The 23501-nt window shown below is 46.7% G+C and overlaps 1 protein-coding gene across 2 annotated transcripts; it reads left to right on the forward strand.

Annotated features, from left to right (window-relative positions):
* Positions 1–839: 839 nt before the first annotated feature.
* Positions 840–23307, forward strand: OGT (O-linked N-acetylglucosamine (GlcNAc) transferase). Of its 2 annotated transcripts, none has more exons than XM_020795916.3 (22): positions 840–997; positions 7371–7521; positions 8039–8282; positions 9329–9397; positions 12326–12442; positions 13326–13405; positions 14009–14204; positions 14440–14580; positions 15114–15214; positions 15401–15554; positions 17044–17145; positions 17363–17542; positions 17682–17840; positions 18067–18156; positions 18623–18748; positions 19017–19187; positions 19333–19449; positions 19773–19940; positions 20253–20405; positions 20535–20787; positions 21043–21166; positions 21433–23307. In XM_020795916.3, exons 1-22 carry the CDS (start codon positions 961–963, stop codon positions 21605–21607), a joined length of 3108 nt encoding a protein of 1035 aa, XP_020651575.1. In that variant the 5' UTR covers positions 840–960; the 3' UTR covers positions 21608–23307. The 2 variants fall into 2 exon arrangements, with proteins under 2 accessions (XP_020651575.1, XP_020651574.1); XM_020795915.3 differs by having other exon boundaries at positions 844–997; positions 7341–7521.
* Positions 23308–23501: the final 194 nt, after the last annotated feature.

The raw sequence follows: 23501 nt of genomic DNA on the forward strand, positions 1-23501 counted from the left end.
TTAGGGAAGGCCTAATTCAGAGCCCTCAGTGGAAGAAGCCGCGGGGTACCTCCTGGCTCGGGCCTGTTCACGTTTTCCGGGGCCTCTTGGGCTACAAGGGGGGGGAGAGGCAAATGAGGAAAGCCCCCCCCCCCCCCAACTGCCAAGTGTTCCGTTTGTATGGCGGGATCTGTGAGGGCCTGTCAGGGCGAGGGAGATTTGTGGGCTGATTTCGCTCAGGTGCCCCTCGAGGACCTCGACGGTCTCTACCCGCTCTTTTTGTTTGTTTTGAGGGGGGGGGCTCCAACCCCGCTCAGGGCGGCGGCGGCGGCGGCGGCCATTTTCCCCGCCGGGGCGCCTGAGAGCAATCATGGCGCCGCCGCCGCTCCTTCGCGGCCTCTGGAAATTTTCCTCCGGAGCCGGCGGGAGGGGGAGGGGCCAGGAAGGGGGCGGGGCTCCCCAGAGCCCTGCCGCAGTCGAATTCCCGCCCTCTTTTCCTTTCCCGTCAGCCCCCGCGCAGCCCTTCTGGTGACGCTCCCGGGGTCGGGAGGGGTTGGAAAAGGCGGGGGAGGGGGAAGAGAGCGCGAGCGCGTGTCGCGTGCCCTGGGGGCGCATGCGTGCTGCGCCAGTGTGTCGCAGTGGCGGCTACGCAGCGGAGGGCTACAACCAGACTTTTTCCCGTGAAGACCCCGGCCCCCGCACAAAGTGTCGGGGAGGGGAAAGAGGCAGGAGCGCTCCAACAACGGCTGACGGAGTTGTGGGTTGTCTTCCCTCCGCGACGGAAGCGGATTCTTTCCTCGCGAGCTCGGGGACTATTTGGCGGGCGGCCGGAAGAAGGTCCGGCGGCGGCAGCGCTCCGCCCCGTGCCGGTCTCCCTCCGCCCCCTCAGCCGCCATTTCGAGAGCCGCCGCCGCCTGACTCGCACTCACTCTGACGGCGAAGGTCCGGCCCGGCTCGGCGGTCGAATTACCAGCAGCAGCCATGGCGGCCTCTGTGGGCAACGTAGCCGACAGCACAGGTACAGCCCGGGGGCTCAGCCACGCCGCGGCCGCCGCCTCTTCTTCTTTTTGTGGAGCGCCTTCTCCCCGCGAGGCCGAGGAGGGGAAGGAAGGAAGGAAGGGCGCCGGCCCCTGGACTCCTCGGAAGGCCCAGGCGGGGCGAAGCCGGTCTGGGAGGGACGGGGGAAGCTGGGAAACGGCGCCTGTTTCGGACTACAACTCCCACAGTCCCCCAGGCAGCCCTGGTCTGCCGGTTGGGGAGGGCATTCTGGAAGTGGTCGTTGCGGGGGGGGGGAGAATCGTACGTTTTCGGCGTGGGCCTCGAGCAGGGCCTGCCAGCCGGTCTCCCAGCGAGTGGCCGGCGCCGCTTGGCATCATCTGTTTCGGGGGGGGGGGAGGGAGGGAGAGGCAGCTTCCGGCGGCGAGGGCGCCAGGCCGAGCCCCCCCCCCACGAGGTCTTCCAGGGGTCGCCCGACCCCTCGCTCGCTGCCGTTGCAGCTGCGACCGGACTCGGCCCTTGCCGTGATCCTCCACCCACCCCCAGCCGTCCCTGGCCTCAGGGAGAGCGGAGGTCTCCGGGTGCCCCGTGCGAGGCTGAGGGAGGCCGGAGGGAGCGCTTCCTCCTCCTCCTCCTAGAAGGTTCCTGGGGGTGGGGTGGGGGGGAAGAGAAGGGAAGGGGGTTCTTGGAGGGGGGTCTCCCTAGCTGGCTGGCTGGCTGGGCGGGTCGTCGCCCACTCGGCCCTTTGAGGCAGGAAGGACCAGGAGGGGAAGCACAGCCCCGAGGGAGAGGGGCCACGGAGGATGCCAGCCCCCAGAAGCCAGGGAGGTTCGCCAGCTGGAGCCCCTCGGGAAAGGGAGGGCAGCCACTGCACGGCATCCAGTCCACAAAACTATCCAGTCCACAAAACTGCTTCTCAGGAAGAGAACTGTCTCTTCACACCGATCCCATTACTTATTTGTTCAACAGGCTAAGGGGAAATCCATGAGAGGGTTTCAGGCATAAATCTCCTCGTGTTTTTCACTCGGCGACGTAGGAGAAAAATAAATTTTGGTGCTAAAATATTGGGGAAAGGAAACTCCAGCTGATGTCCTGAGCATGATCCAGAAACATTATCCCTAGACTTTGTTGTTGTTTCGTCCTTAAGTCGTGGCCGACTCTTGGTGACCCCATGGACCAGAGCACGCCAGGCCCTCCTGTCTTCCACATCCCTAGACTCAGCCCAAGGCATTTTGGTGAGGTGTGCACTAAGGCCCACATGCTTTGGGTAGAGCAGGTTTCACACTTGTTCCCTGACATTTCCAGTTTAAACAAGAAGCCTTAATGCTAGAGTAGAAGAGTCCACTGTCTGACTTGATAGGGCTGAATCTTTTGCCCGTTAAAGGCCCATTTCAGGTTAGTTATTCACTGCTTTGTTGAGGGCTAAGGAACAATAAGAGAATCAGTGAAATCACTCTGACATGGTAAGAAAGAGAATGCAGGTCTGGATCTACTGGTAGATATTCCATGGTATTTGCAACACAGTAATGTGAATTTCTTAGTCTTCATAGTTTAGTGGTAAGAAAGACCCTCAATCACCCTAGGAATAAGCTAACAGCATTTTATTTTTATGTGGAAGGATTATGAGCTCTGTTCAGTTATGCTACCCATTATACATTCCTGGGCTCAGAATACTGTAGTTTAATTATTCAGTATATGGCTTTTGCACTGTGTGCCAGTTGGTGGATTTTGAGATTCTAGTAAAACCAGAAAATTTGATTCTCCACAACTGAACAAGCCTGTGTGTCTTTGTCCTTAGAAGATGAACAAAGGAAACCAGCAATTTCAGATAGTTTTCTACACATAAAGGCCACTTTAAAAGGCTTTAAAAGCCTTTTAAAGTGCTGCAAGTGTTTTAAAGCAGTTATGGGAGATGCTACTGGAGTCTCTAGAAATCTCTGAAGCAGAGGGGATAATTTGCTTGTGCTTCTAGAGGTTTTCCAACAGGTGTAAAAGAAATTGTAGGAAAGTTGAAGTACTGTACAAATTACAAGTCCTAATTTACAGGTGAAAATGTCCCCGGTAGGAGGTGCTGAGTGGTATGAAAATGCAGTGTTGTTGCAACTGGGCAGGCATCTGATAGTGAGGGGGACGAGCAGTCAGATAAAAAGGGGGTGCATGTTATGCTTGGACAGGCTATCACATATATCAGTGGTGCACAGCCTTTTGTATTTTATATCCAATTATTGTAATCAAAGAACCTGTATCTCCCCATGATAGAAGCAAGCCCACTTTTGCTTATGGGCTGGCAGGCATTGTTTACGTTGTAAATGAAGGGAGGGGCAGTAGCACAGTGGATAATCTCTGGCCTGAAGTAGCACATCGGTGATGCTCTCTGGGAGGTGGGGAGCATAGAAAACACCTGAGGTGGTGTGTGTTCAGAGGGAAAGAGGCTCACTGAGTCAATGGGGATGGGGGAGGTTAAATTAGATTTAGGTGGGAACATCCAAAACTATTGATAGCCATGAACCACCAGTTTTAGATGGATAGTTGGTAGGAGAGAACACATCATACTTGCTGGAAGAGTTAAGTGAATGTCAAGTAGCTGTTTCAAGCAGCTCTAGCATACACACATCTGACTGAGAGCCACACCTGTAAAGGATGCTTGGAGACAAGAGTTAATTCCGGTATTGCTTATTTTATCTAACATCTTAGATGGGGACATATTCAGTGATTGTACAAATAGGAAAGAAAACCAGAATTCCTCAAGGTAGTGTTTTTCCACTAATCTGCAGGTTGCTGTTGATGGAACCAGTTGACACAGTTTGGTTCACGAGAAACAATAATTCTCTCTAGGTGGGAAATACTTTGGCCCAATACATGTATATTAATAAGACAGTTCAGCAGCTGGAAGTACATTGGGGCCTCTGCCTTTTAACGTAATTTTCTGAATGAAAGGGGTTAAACCATGTTCAGATGTTGATACCTAACTGCCTGTTGGCAGGTATACAGGGCAGCAGCTGTTATCTTGTGTGTCCTGCTCAGCAGTGTGTGCTGCTGAGGGTGGGGCCTGGGGCCATTTCAGCACAGCATGTGGCCTATAGATAAGCAGATGAGAGAGCTCTGAGACAGACTTCACATCTCACAATCGTCAGGCCTGGCTCCTTCCTAAAGTTGCTCATGTTTTATTGGTATTTTTCCAACATGCATCTAATATGAATATACTGAATTTAATCATCTGTTCTGGTGCAAGGCTGAGTGGGAGCTGTGGGCTATTTGAAACAGACCACCAGGCTGTGCGCCTCACAGCATGGAGCTCCAAGTACCTCTATTATTCCTTTTCTTCTGCCAAGGCTGTATGTCCAAACCCCTGTCCTGTGAGTTCCTATCAGAGCTCTAAGATGATCTTGCACTAGAGTAGTAAGAATATAGAAATTTCTTCAAAAACTAAAATAGCAAGAATATTTTACAAAACACATTTTAGCATGCTTAGCAATGATATTACGTGTAAGCCATGTGATGTGATCAATAGATTTTCTTTGATATGGCCCTGGCAATATTGGTTCTCTCTAGACTGTGTTGCAGTGCAGTTCAGGCAGTCCTAATGAGGAGAGCCAAGAAGGGACGAGCAGGTTGTTGTAATTCAGCAGGATCTCGAGAGCCACAGTTGCCCACTTTGCTTTAAATGAAGCTCGTGTGGTAGTGTGAAGGCAGCTATTGCCAATAACTGTGCTTCCCCCCAGCTCCTATAAGGGAAGGTAATGCAGATAACTAACTAAAATATTTTCACCCCACCTTTCTCCTTGATAAGGAGCCAAGGTGGCTTACAGCATTGAAAGACAATATTTAAAGCTGAAAACAATGAGTATACAATGGTGACTAACATCATTAAGGGACAATATTTAAAGCCAAAAACAAGTATACACATTTTTTTTAAAAAAAGTGCTATGCAGAGAAATGGAAAATACAGAAAAGGAAAACACAAGTAGTATTAAAAATCCAGTCAATGTTCAACTATCTAAAAATCACACACAGGTAGCTAGTTACTGAGGGAAGGCATGCCTGAAGAGAAAGGTCTTTTCCTGTGTGCAGAAAGACAGCAAAGATGGGGCTGGTCTGGCCTCTAGTGGGAAGAAGTTCCAAGGTCTGGGAGCAGTGACAGAGAAGGCCCTCTCCTGTCCCCAACCCCCGTTCTGCAGCCCGGTGCCGGTCCGTGGACTGAGCCAGACCGGGCCGCGAAGACAGACCTCCAGCCCTCACCCCGCACACACTCACCCCCGTGTGGCCTGTTTTCACCTGCGTGCGCAATCCAGCGCGTCCATGTGAGCACTGTGCTGCTGTTTGCACATGCGCATGAGTGCCCTGTCTTCCCCAGCTGGTCTGCGGGTTGAAAAAGGTTGGGGACCCCTGCTTTATACAACTTTTTATATCAAAATTGTCATAAAACATCATTCTTGTGGGCTTCAATGTGCCCAGTGCTCCAGTAATCTATCTGTAAAATGAGAATGTCTGTCATTGACTCATTTTGAAGGAAAGGAAAAAATTCTAAAGCAGAACAGCTGAAGTGGGGAAAACATGTTAAATTTCATCTTTGTTTTGTGCACCTTTGTGAAGGTACAAAGCAGCTCTGAGGTCCCAGCTCCTCTCATGGGTCACTGACCGTTCAGATATCAATCATTGATTTTATTTATATCCCACCTATCTAGTCAATTAAGACCACTCTAGGTGATGGGTAAATAATAGGGGTTGAACAACAAAAAGGTTTCAGATGTTAAAGCTAACTTGGTGCCTGGAGATACTTTCCCAATCTTAAAGTAAATTATTTGCTTGGAAGGAAAGTTACAGAAAACTTGTTGAGCAAGCCTGGACCGCAAGGACTGAGGCAGAGATCGGAACTCTTCCTTGCTTACCTCCCTCTTAAGAAACTGTTTGCAGGCTGCAACTTCTCACCAGTACCACTTGGGTGCATGGAAAAAGACTGAAACAGACATCTTTGAAAAGAATGGGTAGCCATTTAGTCACGTGGATTGGCTCCTCAACAGTTAATGTTCCATGAGGCTTCCCAACTTGGTGCCCTCCAGCTGTTTGGGACTTGGAACTTCCTCATGGGCTATTTTAGTTGGGGCTGATGGGAGTTGTAATGGGTGTTGGTTGGAGGAGGTGACTCAAAGCATGTGGCTACTTATGATACCCCTTGTGTCCTTTCCAAGAAGCCTTTGAGAGAGATTAAGCTGACGAAGAATTTCTGGCCCATGCTCATCCAGTTAGTTTGGTGGCTGAGTGGGGATTTGAACTGTAATCTCCCTGGTTCTAATCTAACGTACTAACCTCTATACTGCCCTGGCTATGCGTCTCTTCTTGGCACTTATCCTGCTGCCCCCCCCGCCCCGCTGTTCTTAGTTTTCCAAGAATAACACATGTTCTTGGGGGCTCAGTTTCTTCTTGGCTTCTCTTTGCCACCAGCAGTTGTGGTGCTGCTTCTTTCTTTCTCTTTCTCCATAGCAGAAGTCTCTGGGTTGGCTCTCAGCTGGTTTTCCTGTTGCATCTTCTTTCTTTAGTGTCTGTTCCTCTGGCTGCTGGGAGTAGGTGGGATGCTTGGCTTAAGGAAAGGTCACCACTGCTTTGATCAGCAGCACTGAATTTAGTCTCATGTGGGAAATTGTGCAGATGGCAGACTAATCACTGAAGGGGCTTAGGGTTGGGTAAAGAGGAATAGATAAGTTTGCTCTTGCTTTGAGTATGACATAGGACTGGTCTTGGGCCCCTTACTTCATTTTCAGTGAGGCTTTGGCTAAAGGTGTAAGTGGCATGATTCCACAAGAATGGCCATTTGAACCTGCCTAGGAAACGTTCTATGTGGCAGTCTGTTTTTATATGCCTTCAGTGCATGAAAACGTGTAATTTGCTGCATTCCTTCAGTTGAATCTGGAATACACGTTGGGACTTCAGTTACCCTTAGTTTATCCAACAGACTGGGCCTTGTATTTTTTTTAGGTTCTTTAGAAAATAATAGAGCTGTGTTAAGGTAGTGCTTGCTGTGGAAATTCCCCAGATAGATTTGCAGATACTGTTGTTCCAAGTCTCTTGTTTTCTAGGGAAGTTTGAATCTATTGCGTGTAAAGAATCTTGAGTAGTGAGTGGAAGATTTTTCAAGCCTGACCAAGTTACCTTAATTCATGGTTAAAAGTAGTGAATTTCTGCTAGAAATGTTGGTATTTTTGTGATATAGGACTCTGTTTGTGTTTAAACACCTGATTATCCCTGGATTTCTTTTTACAATATCTTAAGCATTTCATCTTTTAAGTTGTACACCATCGTTTGTCAGTTTTTGTTCCCATTTTCTAACTTTTTGTTTTCCCCCCCTAAATGTTTTGGTGGCTCTTCAGAACCAACGAAACGTATGCTTTCCTTCCAAGGGCTAGCGGAGTTGGCTCACCGGGAGTATCAAGCAGGGGACTTCGAAGCAGCTGAGAGACACTGCATGCAACTTTGGCGACAGGAGCCTGACAACACCGGTGTGCTCCTGTTGCTCTCATCAATTCACTTCCAGTGTCGCAGGCTGGACAGGTAAGCCACTGGGTGTTCTTATCCTATGCTTAAGGCTCTGCCTCAGAAAGAGCAGTTGCTGAGATAGTTTTACCATTTACATTGGTAGTTTTACTGTTGTTCCAATATTTAAAAGGTTTGTGCAAGAAACATGCAAATGCAGCTGGCTTGTGTGGAGAGCAGAGTGGTGTAAATTCCTAAACCTAATGGAGAATATTCCTGAGTTGCTGATGGAACCGTTTGGGAGTCTCAAAGATGTGTGATGAATGAATGGAGACCACGACATGTATCACTTCCCCTCTGCTTAAACAGGATCAGTCCAATAATAATTTCTTGTCTTGTATAAATTTTATGTTTATCTCTTTCTGGCTGCATATAAATAGGATGGATTGAGGATTCAAGAATAATAGCTCATTTGATCTGCTAGCAGCACATTTTAAGAAACTTGCTTTGTTCAGTTCTTATAACTTGTTTATGGCAGGTGTGGCAAACCCAACCTTAACAAAGCAAGCGTCAAATGTTCTTGCATCTTCCTTAGGTCTGCTCACTTCAGCACTTTGGCGATCAAGCAGAATCCGTTGTTGGCAGAAGCCTACTCCAATCTGGGGAACGTATACAAGGAACGTGGGCAACTGCAGGAGGCAATTGAACATTATCGGCATGCCCTGCGCCTCAAGCCAGACTTCATTGATGGATACATTAATCTTGCTGCTGCTTTAGTAGCTGCAGGGGATATGGAAGGGGCAGTGCAGGCATATGTCTCGGCCCTGCAGTACAATCCTGTAAGTCCAACACTGCCTTGGGATGCCTCTGGTCTTTCAAAAGTAGAAGTGGAATTTCCGAGACAATTTGCTCTTAGATTTACTGGCCTTTGGTGACATAAAATCCCTTTTTATCGTTCTGCAGTATAAAGTATTTCTGTGCCTTCTCCTTTGCATGGGCCTTAAGTCTTGGGCTGTAGATTTGCCAATCGCCATACACTATCAGCTATTTGGTCTGTTTGCTTTTGTACACTGTTTTCCTGATTCTTTGAAGAGGTAATTTAAATCTGTGTACAGAGGATAGTTGGCTACTTTATTTTCCACATCTGGGTCAGGAGTGGGTGGCTTCCCAAGGCTTGGGTGCCACGGGATACCTTCCCTACTCAAAAAAGAGTGAGTGAGCAAGAGTGCTGGACTACAGCTGGATTTCCTCCCAGGGTCTAGTGACCCATGCAGAATTTATAAGTGCTATTACTAGGAAAATCGGGTGACCTTTGTCATGCCCCTTTGCGGTAAATGGGTCGGGAGAGGCCTCCCACATCATGGAGGCCTACAAAAATGCAGAACAGCATCTGCTTTCTTTTCCAAAGTAGTGGGTAGGGAATCAAAGAGAATGTAAGTGGCTGCAGTGACTGTCATCACTGTTTTCCAACAGGAGTGGCTTATAATGACTGACAGAATGGATACATAACCTACATGTTGCCCATCTCCAAGCTAAAGGATTCTTCTCTTCGATTCCAATTATACATCTGCTGTTTTTATATATCTTCCTTTCATGCCCCTTTGCTTCCATGTTGTTCCAGGTGCCCCTTCAGGAAAAGCAAACCTCTCTTCCCCACCACACATAGCATAGGGCAATGCTGTGAAAGTTATATGTGGCACATCTTTGGTCTCTGAAGTGCTTGGCATTGTTGATTTCACAAGAACTTTCCACATTGCTGCCATTGATTAAACCTGCAAAAAGCATATTAGAAAGTGGCGGAAATGCAAATAATCTCTGTATCTCCCCCCCCCCTTGACATTTTGAAAGGCTGCCCTGTGAACAATGTCATTTGTTTGTCTTTCAGGACTTGTACTGTGTGCGTAGTGACCTGGGGAATCTGCTCAAAGCCCTGGGTCGCTTGGAAGAAGCCAAGGTAGGTGTTCTGTAGAATGAGTTTTAAACATCAGTCTTTTGAAAATGTGGACCCTTGTACCACGTCTCCAGTTCTCCGTTGACCTGCAAGAGTCCCAAGAAATGGCTGACAGCTGAAGGCCTTGAATTTCCCAGCGTAGTTGCAGGGCAAGACATGGCATGTTCACATGTGCTTTAGGATAAGACGTGGAGTATTGAGCCTTGCGGCAGAACTAGACTATCCGATATGTTGAAGTGACTGGCAGGGACGCCACCAATCTCTGATCTGGAGAGAGCAGTCTTTCCAAACTGAGGCTTGCCTGCTGCTGCCAAGCCTGTGCCTTAGCTCGTGGTTCCCGAGTGAAGCAGGTGCTCTTCTAAAGTCCTTTGTGGCTTGTAAGTGGAGAAGAACCTTATCAAATGTTACCCTGTGAATATGGAATTAAAAAGCGCATAGTCTTCTTTAACCACCTCCCCGCCCTCCCTCTTTCTAGTGGAAGAAAGGCTAGCAAACCACCTTAGTTACTGTTTGGTTCCTTAAAATGACCCATTTTGCCCGAATGGTCAAGTGACACGGCTGGTTTGTTTGGAAAATGAACTGATCAAAGAAAAACTTGCGACAGTACAGTGGGAAAGGTGGCTTCTAGCAGTCTGGTTTCTAACCAAGAATTTGAACACCGCGATGGGTTGTAAAACTCTTGGCGTACCTGAAACGGGTTGCACAAAAGCCTGAAATGTTCTTGTTACAAGCCACCTTACGCACCGGCGCAGCAGGGGTGAGGAGTGTGGAGGAACCGGAAGGACTTGCACGTCCTTCACTTCCAGCCCCACGCGCATGCTACCAAGTGGAGTGTATGAACAGTGTAGCTGTCTGGCTGATGGCTGCACCCGCAGGAGGGCGGCCTTTCAGGGGAATCGGGCACTGGGCGTGGAGAGCTTCGGGGTACCAATTGGGCAGCGTGATTCCAGGTTGGAAATAGCGACTCTAAATTGTCACAGGTGGCACCGAGATGTCTTTTTGGAAAGACCCAAGCTGCTCAGCCTGTCAGGTGGACAGCTAACATGAATTGCACTTCACTGCAGCTTTTAGTGTGACTGGTGTAGGCCAAGAGACTGCGCTTGCTGTAGGTTGCTGACCTCTTTATTTCAGAGCTCTGGAGAACACCTAGTTTGAAAGCCTTACTCTGTTTTGTTTTGTGAGAACTCCACTAAACACGGGGAAATAAATATATAAATTTATTTTTATATACATGGAACAAATTGCAATGTATTTCTTTGGCTATCAGTGCATTTGTAAGAACAAACCAGCAGAAGATTTGCTACGTGGAGTAAAATTTAATCTTTGTGGAAACATCAGAGCCTTTCTTCCAACAAGCCCTGCTGTTTGCAGTTGCCCTGATTAACCCTTTCCCTTCTGCATGTCTCCCATGTTACAGACAAACTGCCCTCCACCCCATGTGTTAGACATATCCAAAGATTTTCGATTGCTTTGTTGAACTTTTTACTAATGATCTTGTTTTATTTTCTCTCTTGTTTTTGGTTTTTCACCATTGATATTGTATTTAGAAGGTTTCAGGTGGGTGAAACCTCCTATTCCATGCGTAAGGTGCCTCGCTGAAGGGAGCTCGAGGCCTGGATCTAGGGCAGACACACTCCTCCTCCTCCTCCTCTTCCAGCAAGGAACGCACCGAAAACTCACATGAGAAATATGGTAACGGGTTGGTAACTGCCACAGCAAAACCATTTGCCTCCATGCCTGAATCTTCTGTCTTGTGGCTTCAGAAACAGCATAAGTATTCTATGTACAAGCAAGTAATGTTAGAGAATATTTTTTTATAGTCCTAGCCACAATTCTTTCAAAGAATTAAAGTAAAAGTAAATTAAGATATAAAAGAAATAATTCGAGATACTTTATAGTTAAAAAGCTTCTAACTCTTCTGGTTGTTCATTTTTTTCCTTTTCTTCTTGGTTTGGATTGCAGCGTTCTGCTCTTCTGATGATGCGCTGTGATCCTGCAGTAGCGCAAAGGCTGCGCTGCGGAATGGCGCATGGCGTGCGATTGAGCCCCTGTGAATGGCTGGCTAGATGATTCATCTCTAACTGGGTGGCCCTGTGCTATAGGATTTTCGATATGATTGGATTGCACTGCATTCAGATTTTAGACAAATTTAACACTCAAAGTTCCGCATGGGCACGTCTGGTAGATTAATCAGTCTGGTTGGCCGTTCACAGTCTCCAGGGGCATTCCACAAAGGGCAGCAGATTGCAGCGATAGCGCAGCGGCGTGCTGTTAGGATGCGCCTGCGACTTCTTGCGCTTGCATTACAGGGACCTGAACCTTCGTGCAAACCTGTTATTTGAGGTTTTGGAGGCTGAAGGTTATGTCGAGGCATGGCATGGGAGGGGGGCAGGGTCCTGGGAAGGTGGCTCAGGATAGGGTAACTGTTAAAAAGAGGAGCCACCAAACCATCCCTAGTCTGGGATTTTCCTTTTCTCATACATGACTTGGTGTAATGCCTACTCTTTGTGGTACGCTTGGGAGAGGTGGCCCAGGGTTTACTAGCGGCATATTTTGGTCATTTTCAGGCCTTAAGGGGCTTGCTGTCCAAATTGGGGCACAGGTGTGCTTTCTATATGTGAAATGAGCCTTCTGTTCAGGGGTTGCCCTGGCCTGCTGTGAGGGAGAAAAGGTTGCATCTGGAACTTCCTGGGAAGAGTTGCTTTCTAAGCTCAGTGTAACTGACAATGGTGGATTTGCACCTGGGTTTTGGTTAGCGCTGGCGCAGGATCAGCCAGCGGTTTACAGCCCATTAGTTTTGGCGCAAGCAAGCCTATACTGCAGGATCACTTTTGACCGGTCCGAGAAGGCATACTAATGACATGTTCTCTCCCTTTTCTTTTCTGCAAATATTCCCCTCCCTTTTATCTACCTATCTTTGACCCTTCCAAGGCCTGTTATTTGAAGGCGATTGAGACTCAACCCAATTTTGCAGTTGCATGGAGTAACCTTGGCTGTGTGTTCAATGCTCAGGGAGAAATCTGGCTGGCTATCCATCACTTTGAAAAGGTGAGAGGTTTGTTTGTTTTTAAAAATTCCCAACTGCCTTTACTTCATATACATGGATGTAAGCAACTTCCCCTTCCGTTCACATTTCCCCTACATGACCAGACTTTCTCAGTCTCCATCCATCCAACACTCTGAGACACATACTGGCACACACCGCTGGTTCTGCGTGTATGTGGGGATGGTTAGCTGCCACCCTGCACAACAGTCCTCTTCCACGCCCACCAAAGAAAGCGTGGAGCACTGGTCCTGGGAGACGTGATGTCCAAGAGAATCAACGTGGATTTAGGGGGAAGCCACAGGGCTTAAGTGTAACTTAAGTTTTGGTATCCGTGGCCGCACTGAAATCTTCCAAGAGCATCCTGAGGCTTTCCCCGTGTGTTGTATAGCAGTGATGTCTCTGCATATGAAATAACTCTAGTTTGTCTTTGTAGTGATGATGGCCCGGCTTGAAATGGCTTGAGCGGTGTCATCCTTTGAAATTACACAGGCCGCCAGACAGAGTCAATAGGGAAAGAGGCATGTGATACCAGATTAGGGGCAGGTGGCATAGTTGAAAGGAATATTCCAAATGGAATTTCTTGTTTAAGAAACTAGTGTTCTTTGAGATACTCTCAATACTATGTTTGACTTTAGTTTGAAAACTCTTTGGGGACAAATCTTTAAATCCTATCCATTATTTGTAGCACAGACTTTTACGTGCATTTCTTAGCTGCCCTTAATTGTGGGAGGAGGCAGGAGATGCGCTTTGAGGAATAAATGCCAAGTGCTCTTTGGTACAGGAGTTCCCCCCCCCTTTTATAATTGCCATTTCTTTCTCAGTTAATAGAAAGCAGACATTTATAAATGGTTATTGAAATGAATATGTTCTCTCAAATATCCTAAGGCGGTGACTCTTGATCCAAACTTCTTGGATGCTTACATTAATCTGGGAAACGTCTTGAAGGAGGCACGTATATTTGACAGGTAAGCAGATCAAATGCTCTCTCCATCTAGTGATTTTTGCACTCTCCTTCACTCGCTGTGCCTGCTGAAAGACAAACAGGGCACTTGCTAATACGCAGTGTGATGATCTGGCTACAGGGAGCAGATTTAGCACAAGCCCTTTCTTGATGACAGAACTGTCTTCTGCTGGTTGATCCCAGAAATTTCCTGGTAGATGACCCACAAAAGGGGTGGAGTGAGTGAGGAGCCAACCTGGGCCGGGCTGAGGAAAGTTGGAAGTTATTTTCTCAATCTCTAGACTGGGAGAGCTTGAGGTTTCTGCCCGTCTGGCCTTTAAGCATTTTGGCCAGGCAGGATCGCACTGTGACATTTAGAAGGCTGCCAGGTTTGTGTGTTTATTTGCAAGTAAAGGCCATGGTGGTCTGTGTAACTTCCTCCCATCCTTACGGTCATTTTCTATCCTATCCTATTAAAGCAGAGACTGTACATCTACGTGTTGCAGTTGTAAGCATTAAATCCCTGGGTTTTTTTCTGGATAAGTTTTAATGCATAATGAAATTGAAGTTTTGGTTTCTTTTGCCCCACGTGGACGATTGACCTGAGCCGTTGCACCTCTTGTTTCAGAGCTGTTGCGGCCTATCTGAGGGCCCTGAGCCTGAGTCCAAACCACGCAGTCGTGCATGGCAACCTGGCCTGCGTGTACTACGAGCAGGGGCTGATCGACTTGGCGATCGACACCTACAAGCGCGCCATTGAGCTGCAGCCGCACTTCCCTGACGCCTACTGCAACCTCGCCAACGCGCTCAAAGAGAAAGGCAGTGTAAGGAGCCAGCCCTGCTTTCTGTGCTCTTTCAAGCGCTGCTTGTCAGTGGGTTTATTGAGAAAAAAAAAGGTTGTACAAGCGAAGCTGATGGAGAAGCTGGCTTTCCATGACAAAGAATGCAACTCACACAAATCAGTGCTGAGGACAGACGTTTTGTGTGGGGTTAAAAAATGTATTTATTTTCAAGAATTCTTTTATCAACATTGCCATAAAACCTTGTCTTCTGTTACAGGTTGCTGAAGCTGAGGAATGCTACAACACGGCGCTTCGCCTCTGTCCCACTCATGCAGATTCTCTCAATAATTTAGCAAACATCAAGCGGGAGCAGGGAAACATTGAAGAGGCCGTCCGTCTCTATCGTAAAGCTCTTGAGGTATGCTTAGGAATGCTTGTGTGCAGCCCTTGGATGTTTGGGCCCAGGGGAAACAGGGCTGAGTCTTTTTGTGTTTCAAATTAAGATGTCCTAATGAAATAAAAGCTAAAAATTCTAACTAAAAGGAGAATAAAAGATGTTGGCTTGGAAGACCTGAAATTCTTTTGGCTTTTACTTAAGCATCCGGAAGATGTTACACTTTTAACAATGCCTTGTGACAGTTTGGGGATGAATTAATGAGAATAATTATTATCTTCCGTTTTCAATCAGGAAAGCAGAAAGGTAAGGTGGAGGTGGCAAGATAGGAAAGAAAATCTGTAGGTTTATGTCTTTGGTGAACAAGAAGGTAGATTGTTTTACAGGAAGTGGATGCGTTGCGCAATACGTTGTTGTTGGGATTCCCTCAGGCGGGCCTTCTGTGTGCCGTTGTATTTGAGCAAAACTGTAGGAGAGAATCCCATGGCAGTTCTTCTGCCCTGCAGTGTGGCAGGATCGGTGTCCTTTGGAGAATTGAGCACAACTTTTTTCTGCAGGTTTTCCCAGAGTTTGCAGCTGCCCATTCCAATTTAGCAAGTGTTCTGCAGCAACAAGGAAAGCTGCAGGAGGCCCTCATGCATTACAAAGAAGCCATCAGGTGAGAGTTAAAACTGTTCTTCAGAAGGCTGCTTTTTGAGTAAAGTATGTTGAAAATGGATAGAAAGGTAGGGCATGCTTTTGTTTATGTTGGTGGGGATGCACTACTCTGATTAGCCCATGAAAAGATTCTTCTTTCCTAGATAATGGATTTTTTTTTTTAATTCTCCATTTTTCTGTCACTCAGAATCAGCCCCACATTTGCTGATGCCTATTCCAACATGGGGAACACCTTAAAAGAGATGCAAGATGTTCAGGGAGCGTTACAATGCTACACGCGGGCCATCCAAATAAATCCTGCCTTTGCAGATGCCCATAGTAACTTAGCTTCCATCCACAAGGTATGTGTGTTGTGGCTCCTATTAGAGAGGGTGGTTCCTGTCTGTCTCAAGGCTTCCAGCATCGTTCCACTGCCTAAAAAGTTGCCTACAAACAGTCCGAATGACTATAGGCCGGTGGCACTAACTTCAATCTTAATGAAGTGCTTTGAGCAGTTAGTTCGGAAATATATTATCTCCTGCCTTCCTGATTCCTTTGATGGGCTTCAGTTTGCTTATAAAGAAAATAGATCAACTGAAGATGTGATTAATACAGTGCTTTATATGGTTCTATCCCACTTGGAAACACAAGGGAATTATGTAAGAATGCTGTTTGCGGACTTTAGCTCTGCTTTTAATACCATTATACCCCACAGATTAATAGTCAAACTTAAAGATCTAGATTTTCCAGATTCCATCTGTCTGTGGATTTTGGATTTTTTAACAAATCGTCCACAAAGGGTTAAACTGAATGACTACATCTCTACTGACAAGATACTCAGCACTGGCACTCCACAAGGTTGTGTCCTCAGTCCACTACTGTTCTCCATTTATTCGTCGGATTGCACCAATAACCATCCCAGTAATAGGATTATCAAATTTGCAGACGTCACTACACTAGTAGGACTTATTTCCGGGGGTGATGAGTCGGCGTATCGGGATGAGGTATTACAGCTATCCCGTTGGTGCAAAAAAAACAATCTTCTATTTAACATCCAAAAAACTAAGGAATTTATAGTGGACTATAGGAAAAAAAGAGCAGACATTCAGCCACTGTATATAGACGGAGTTTGTGTGGAACAGGTGGTTGAATGTAAGTTTCTTGGGACCATCATAACAAATGACCTGACTTGGAGTGCAAACACCGCTGCGTTAATCAGGAAGGCGCAACAAACGGTTGTATTTTCTAAGGATTCTTAGAAAACAACAATTGACTGAGAGTTTGTTAACCACCTTCTATCGGAGTTAGATTGAGAGCATATTATTCTACTGTCTCTGTGTATGGTTCACGAGCTGCACAGTGGCAGAGAAAAAGGCAATTCAAAGGGTGATTAAGACGGCCCAAAACATCATTGGCTGTTCACTCCTCTCTTTGGAAGAACTGTATAAGGACAGATGCAAGAGGAAGATATCTAACATACTGAAAGACTCCTCTCATCCGGGACATCAGCTCTTTAAACTATTACCATCGAGAAGGAGATTCAGGGTATTGAAAGCAAGGACAAGCAGATTCAAGAACAGCTTCTACCCAAGTGCAGTATTGAGTTTAAATGCGGGGTCATAAGTTTTTGGTGGAATTTTAATTGCTGGGAGAAATGGGGTATCTATATTTGTATGGTGAGTGTTGTGTATATTTTAACTTTTTTTGTAGTGATGTTGTCCAGTTTTACCTAGGGGAAGAGCACCTCATTTCGTTGCACCCACTTGTGAGTGCAATGACAAATAAATTTCTTATGTCTTATGTTTGAGGCAGAAGACCGTCTTCCGTTGTTTAACTGGTCCTTCTTTCCAGGATTCGGGGAACATTCCAGAGGCCATTGCTTCCTATCGCACTGCCCTGAAACTGAAACCTGATTTCCCTGATGCCTACTGCAACTTGGCACACTGCTTGCAGGTGAGTTGAAGAGCAGAATTTCAGAATATTTTATGGAGTGCAGAGAGCCTCAAGCTTTGGCCAAGTTGTGGCACATGTTGGTTTGTTTAAAAATATGGATTGGCAGTGCATCCACTTTGCAAAGGAATAGTCTCCATAGTAGTTAAAACCTTGTTCTGTTCAAGTGCTGCTGCTGAAGGAGTGTGCTAATTCAGTCTTTGGCTTCTCCAACTTGTAGATAGTTTGTGATTGGACTGATTATGATGAAAGGATGAAGAAGCTGGTCAGCATAGTGGCTGACCAGCTGGAGAAGAACAGGCTTCCTTCTGTCCATCCCCATCACAGCATGCTGTATCCATTGTCTCACAGCTTCAGAAAGGCCATTGCTGAAAGACATGGAAACTTGTGCTTGGACAAGGTAGGCATGCTGCAGAAAAATCCTCCAGTGCAGTTAAAATCAGTAAGAACATCTTAGGGTAACGGTTGCCGCTGTAGTTTTGGGCATCCCTTATCTCAAAAGGCGGAAGGACCATCACCTTCCTGATTTTTATTGCCAGATCAATGTTCTTCACAAGCCGCCCTATGAACACCCAAAGGACTTGAAGGCGAGTGATGGTCGACTCCGCATTGGCTATGTGAGCTCTGACTTCGGGAATCACCCCACATCCCATCTCATGCAATCAATTCCAGGCATGCACAATCCTGACAAGTTTGAGGTAAGAGACAAGTGGAGAAGGGGGTGTCTGCTGGGGCCTGATCTTTCTGGGAAAGGCTCATTCTTCTGCAAGGGGGGGACCTCTGATAGTTCGCCTGCTTCATAAATCTCGGTCTTTTCTTCCTGTTGCGGAAGGGACGACTGTTTCTGGTTACTTAAGTGTTTTTCTCTCTGCTAGGATTGTAGTTGGCTTGAGTTTCAGCTGTTCCTCTGTTGCTCTTTCCTAGGTGTTCTGCTACGCTCTTAGCCCTGATGATGGTACAAACTTCCGGGTGAAGGTGATGGCTGAAGCGAATCACTTTATTGATTTATCTCAGGTAAGAATGATCTTTTCCGTCAGCCTAGAAGCAAAGTGGGAACTTTGACGAATTAAGCTTTTTGTATAGCAGGTTTAATAGGAAGAGCAGTGGAGTCTGCTTTATGATAATATCTCAACCCTTTGAGTTGATTAATACACTCTTACAGATGGTTGTCCTTGATTTTAATTGACAGGGGGTTTTCTAGAAACAGATTTCCCCCTTTTAAAAATCGCATTGCTTTGCCTGATGCCCAGTTATTCTCCTGCTGTATGTTAGAAATCTTAGAAAAATCTGGTATTTTCCTGCAGTGCTATATTTTGAGGGGGAAAAGGAAGGCAGATGTAGCTGTGGTGCCTCACTCAGTAGCACCCTCTGAAGCAAGACGGTCAAAAGGACCCTCAAGTTGTAGCTGGAGCATTTTAATCTGGCAGTGGTGCAAACCTGAAAGATTCCTGAGTGGTGGCTTCTAACACTTGTGCTGCAGGTCCCATGCAACGGAAAGGCTGCTGACCGCATCCACCAGGATGGCATACATATCCTCATCAACATGAATGGCTACACCAAAGGAGCCCGGAACGAGCTGTTTGCTCTCAGGCCCGCCCCAATACAGGTGAAAACACTGGCCCAGAAAGATGGTCCTAAAGTCCACACTCATGTGGGCTACAGTTCTTCCTGGAGAGCATACAGGCTTTGTGTGTGTGTGTCAGACGCCACACATGTAATTCGTTGCCTGTGGTGGCAGCCACTCCCTCGTCCCCATGAGCACAAATGCCTGAATTGCAAGACATCCATTAAAGAAGCCTCAAAGTTTTTGTTGCAACTGTGCAGTCCTGGATTTTTTGCCTCCTTGCTTGAATGTTGTTTCCTTTAACTTCCAGGCAATGTGGCTGGGCTATCCTGGGACTAGCGGGGCGTTATTCATGGATTATATAATCACAGACAAAGAAACATCACCCATTGAAGTGGCCGAACAATATTCCGAAAAGCTTGCTTACATGCCAAATACATTCTTCATTGGAGATCATGCTAATATGTTCCCGCATCTGAAGGTATTTGCTGGACAGAGGTGACAAGATAGGCCAAAGTGGCCTGAGGGGTATCCCCCTTTTTTATTGTATGTAAATACGACAAAGAACATCAGACTCTTACCTTTAGGCATTCTGAACTTAGTGTCTCTCCTCTCTCCTGTTTCAGAAAAAAGCTGTCATCGACTTCAAATCCAATGGACACATTTATGACAACAGAATTGTTCTGAATGGCATAGACCTGAAGGCATTCATTGACAGCCTGCCTGATGTGAAAATAGTTAAGGTGAGACAAATATCTGAGGATTCAAATGCAGTACACATCCAAGCATTTGTTTGCCTTTTTGTTGAAGACCAGAAATGAGTTCCCAGGGAAGAGGAGGCAAGAGGGGCTGGGGGGACGTCAGTGCTCTTCACATCTGCTGTGAAAAGGTGCTGGGTAAAGACAGCCTATGCATTGGATGGCTGCCTGCGAGGGCTCACCTCAGTGTGCCAAAAGGGCACATTTTACATTTGAAAATGTAATGGATACCTACAGTATTATGGTCTGGGCTAGAAAGCCTCTTCATCCCCTTTGAATAGATATAATTGACGTGTCTTGGCTTCCAGATGAAATGTCCTGATGGAGGAGATAATGCTGACAGCAGCGCAAGCCTCAACATGCCTGTCATTCCCATGAATACAATTGCAGAGGCTGTGATTGACATGATCAATCGTGGACAGATTCAGATAACCATCAATGGTTTCAACATTAGCAATGGGCTAGCGACTACCCAGGTAAGAGGCATGGGCACCAAGGCAGGGACAGACCAGACTGGCGCGCGTGGCCAAGACTGTGGGAGTCAGTGTTTGCCTGCAAACCTCAAAAAGGGTGGAGGTGGGGATCTGTAATGACAAAAGATCTGGTTTTTGAGGCACAGAAGAGTGACAGGCTGTGGGAGAAAACATTCAGAAAAATTTGAGCTCCCCTGACTTAAACAGATTATGAACAGAACATGAACGCTGTCCCAGTGTGCTCTGCTTGAGAAGGCTGTGAAGCCAGATTAAATGATCCGAGGCCGACGTTTCATGCTTCAAATTCTCCTTTAGATCAACAACAAAGCAGCTACCGGTGAGGAGGTTCCTCGCACCATCATTGTCACCACTCGCTCTCAGTATGGGCTGCCAGAAGATTCAGTTGTATATTGTAACTTCAATCAGTTGTATAAGATTGACCCTGCCACTCTGCAGATGTGGGCCAATGTGAGTAGCCATGTGTTGGGTCAAACATAGCTAGCCTGTTCTGGACTTTTTAAAAATAGGTTTCCTAAACCTTGGGCTTGAAAGAAACAGGAATACTTCAATTCACTGTGACTCCTGGTTTGCTCGTAGATCTTGAAACGTGTTCCAAACAGCGTCTTGTGGCTCCTGCGTTTCCCAGCCGTGGGAGAGCCAAACATCCAGCAGTATGCTCAGAATATGGGTCTCCCCCAGAACCGCATCATCTTCTCCCCAGTTGCCCCCAAAGAGGAGCATGTGAGGAGGGGCCAGCTGGCTGACGTCTGCCTGGACACCCCCCTGTGCAACGGCCACACCACTGGGATGGACGTGCTCTGGGCTGGCACCCCAATGGTCACCATGCCCGGTAAGGCTAGCCTTCTGCTTGCTCTGAGGCTTGGCGTGGTGGGGATGGGTTTGCTGGCTGCCAGTAAGGGGGCAGAGTGTTCTGCACGGTATCCCTTGTGAACTGGGCAGAAGCGGTGGCGGCCCCCCAGGGGGGCTGTTGGGTCCCTCTTGTCGCAGCCCTTCTTTTCTTCCACCGAGAAGCCCTTTCTCAGAGAAAGGAGTAAAAGAGGGCGCTTCTTGGACCTCACGTGCGCTCAATGCCTTTGGTTTCCAGGCGAGACGCTTGCTTCACGTGTTGCTGCCTCCCAGCTTACTTGCCTTGGCTGTCCTGAACTCATTGCCAAGAGTAGACAAGAATATGAAGACATTGCTGTGAAACTGGGAACCGATCTGGAATAGTAAGCTAAATGTGTTTGCAGGGGGAAGGGGGCAAGCCTCAAACGGTGGCAGGAAGTGTTCAGCAGATGCTTCCTGGTGGGGGATATAGAGGAGAGTTTGTCAGCTGGAGGTTGGGAAGGGGGCGGTGGCCATGGGTTACACGTGGCTGTGGCCTGCCTGGGTTGGTCTAGACAAGGGCCTCTTAACGGAGAGTGTAAAGGGCTGGTGGAATCCAGTGGTGGCAGTTCTAGGCTACGTATTTAAAAAAACCTTGTTTTTTCTGTAGCCTGAAGAAAATACGAGGCAAAGTCTGGAAGCAGAGAATATCCAGCCCACTGTTCAACACAAAGCAGTACACAATGGAACTGGAGCGGCTTTACCTTAAGATGTGGGATCACTGTGCAGCCGGCAACAAACCAGACCACATCATTCAACCTATAGAGAGCGGAGAGTCCGTCTAACTGATGCAAGCCGTGAGACAAACCTCTCGGGAGGCAGCAGGGACCTAAGGACTCCATCTCTGCTTCATCTGCCTCGTACTTTGTCGCCGACACGGTCTGTATGGTAGTAATTGAAGAGCACCGCTGGACTCCTCTCCTGCTTGACCGGGAGATGAGGAAGTGGCAGTTGAGCGGCGTGGTTCTGCTGTGTGTCTACAGGACCTGCTTTTCAGGGGAAGGTGTGACATGGCCGGGCAATTGTGATTTCATGGATTGATTCAGTTTTCCTGTGAGTTAGATTTTTCTCTTCTACATGGATTTGGCATTGGAGCTTTTAAGAATATTTGGTTTTCAGGTGTTCCTGTTGGTACATACGTGGGTCTTCTCTGGCAAGATTTCCAGCTAGTACGTGTTGCTCCTTCCCAAGCCACTTCTCTGAGCTGCACAGAATAAAAGGGCGTCTCTGCTGGTGAAGTTTTTTATGGGTTTTATAAACCACTTGAGTCTGCATCAGCATGATTAACGTTTGACCTCTTGGGGGCTTTTCTTGTGCCGTGTTGGCTTAGATGAGGATTTTTTAAAAGCTTCCTCTTGTCAGTTATCTTGAAGATGGCACACCTCTGCAGAAAAAGTAAATTCAAAAGTAAAATGTAAAGTCTCCCTGAAACACGGAGAAAACACAACCTGGTGCCAAATGCATATTCTTCAGGAATGGTTTTAATTATGTACAGAGATGCAGGCCTAGCCGTGTAGCAAAGACTTAATAATAAAAATAAAGCTTTGGTTTGCCCAGGTTGGCACACTGGACATATGTTTCACCATCCTCCCTGTCAAAACAATTATGTGGTGGGCTGCTAGCCTCTTGAGATGCCTTTCTAAGCTCTCTGTTTAAAATGCAGCTGTTCTGTTTACTTCAGCAGAAATGCAATCCCAGGTAAGTATGGATTTTCTTTTCAGTGTCTGCCTCCAGTTGAAATAGCATTTCTGAAATGCCAAGGTACATTTAGAGATTGAATGGGCCCTTGTTAATTTTGGCCAAACTCGGAGTGTTTTTCTTAAGATGCTTTTTGGCACGAGGTGCAAAAGCCTTTAGGTGGGTTCCGTACTGAATAAAACTAGGAAGGAATTACTTTCTAAACTTAAATGTGCTTCACGCCTCAAGGTTAAAGAACAAAACAGTATCTTTGTGGTTGGTTGTGTTACACACAGATACTTGATAGAAAATTGCTAGCAAATGCATTTACTCCAAGTGACTGGTATGGCGTACCCTTTGTTAGTCTGTTGGTGTTCAGGTATCTTTACCCCAAGGCATGCTTCAGCCTCTGCAGTATCCTGGTGGTTTTTTCTTTGTTTCATTTTGGCAGGGGCTTAATATGGAGCAGAGAAATTTTGTCCCAAATGCCACTCTAGATTAGCCCACGTGTAATGGCAACAATTTTTGTCTTTTTGGGGGGGGACACACTTAAATCTTGACTTTAATCAAGAGATTGAGATGAATATATACATACAGCTGGAATTGGAGTAGGGAGCTTAACTTTGTTTCTGTTAGAAGCTGTATATGTCCTCCTGAACAGATTTAACCACTGTGTGTAGTTTGAAAGGGGGAGGGGAGAAGGGAATCCTCCTGTTGCGAGGATAGCTGTTCTTACTTCTGCTTGCTCACTGTAACAGCTTTTGTTTGCAGATAATTGTCTGGTTAAATACAGATTAAAATCACTGGCTTCTGTTGTGTTTTTGCTTTCTTTGGCCACCAGCACCTGCCTGTTCCCATTATGTAGTGCTTTGGTTTCGCCTCAAGTAAGGAGGGGATGAGGTTGAGGAAAAAAAATGTTCAGGTACTAAACTAGGCAGGCACACTTGTGGGGAAAGTGGATTTGGAACTTACAGTACTTTGCTGGTTTGGCTCCACAATAAT

The sequence above is a fragment of the Pogona vitticeps genome, chromosome 11 (genome assembly GCF_051106095.1).
Source record: "Pogona vitticeps strain Pit_001003342236 chromosome 11, PviZW2.1, whole genome shotgun sequence".
Taxonomy (NCBI): Eukaryota; Metazoa; Chordata; class Lepidosauria; order Squamata; family Agamidae; genus Pogona; species Pogona vitticeps.

Excerpts from the sequence above, each read along its gene's own strand:
- OGT (XM_020795915.3), top strand. The coding sequence starts at position 961 with ATGGCGGCCTCTGTGGGCAACGTAGCCGACAGCACAG. Across the intron at positions 17,146-17,362 it reads ACTTGGCACACTGCTTGCAG|ATAGTTTGTGATTGGACTGA; the intron begins GTGAGTTGAAGA and ends TCCAACTTGTAG. Across the intron at positions 17,543-17,681 it reads GAAACTTGTGCTTGGACAAG|ATCAATGTTCTTCACAAGCC; the intron begins GTAGGCATGCTG and ends TTTTATTGCCAG.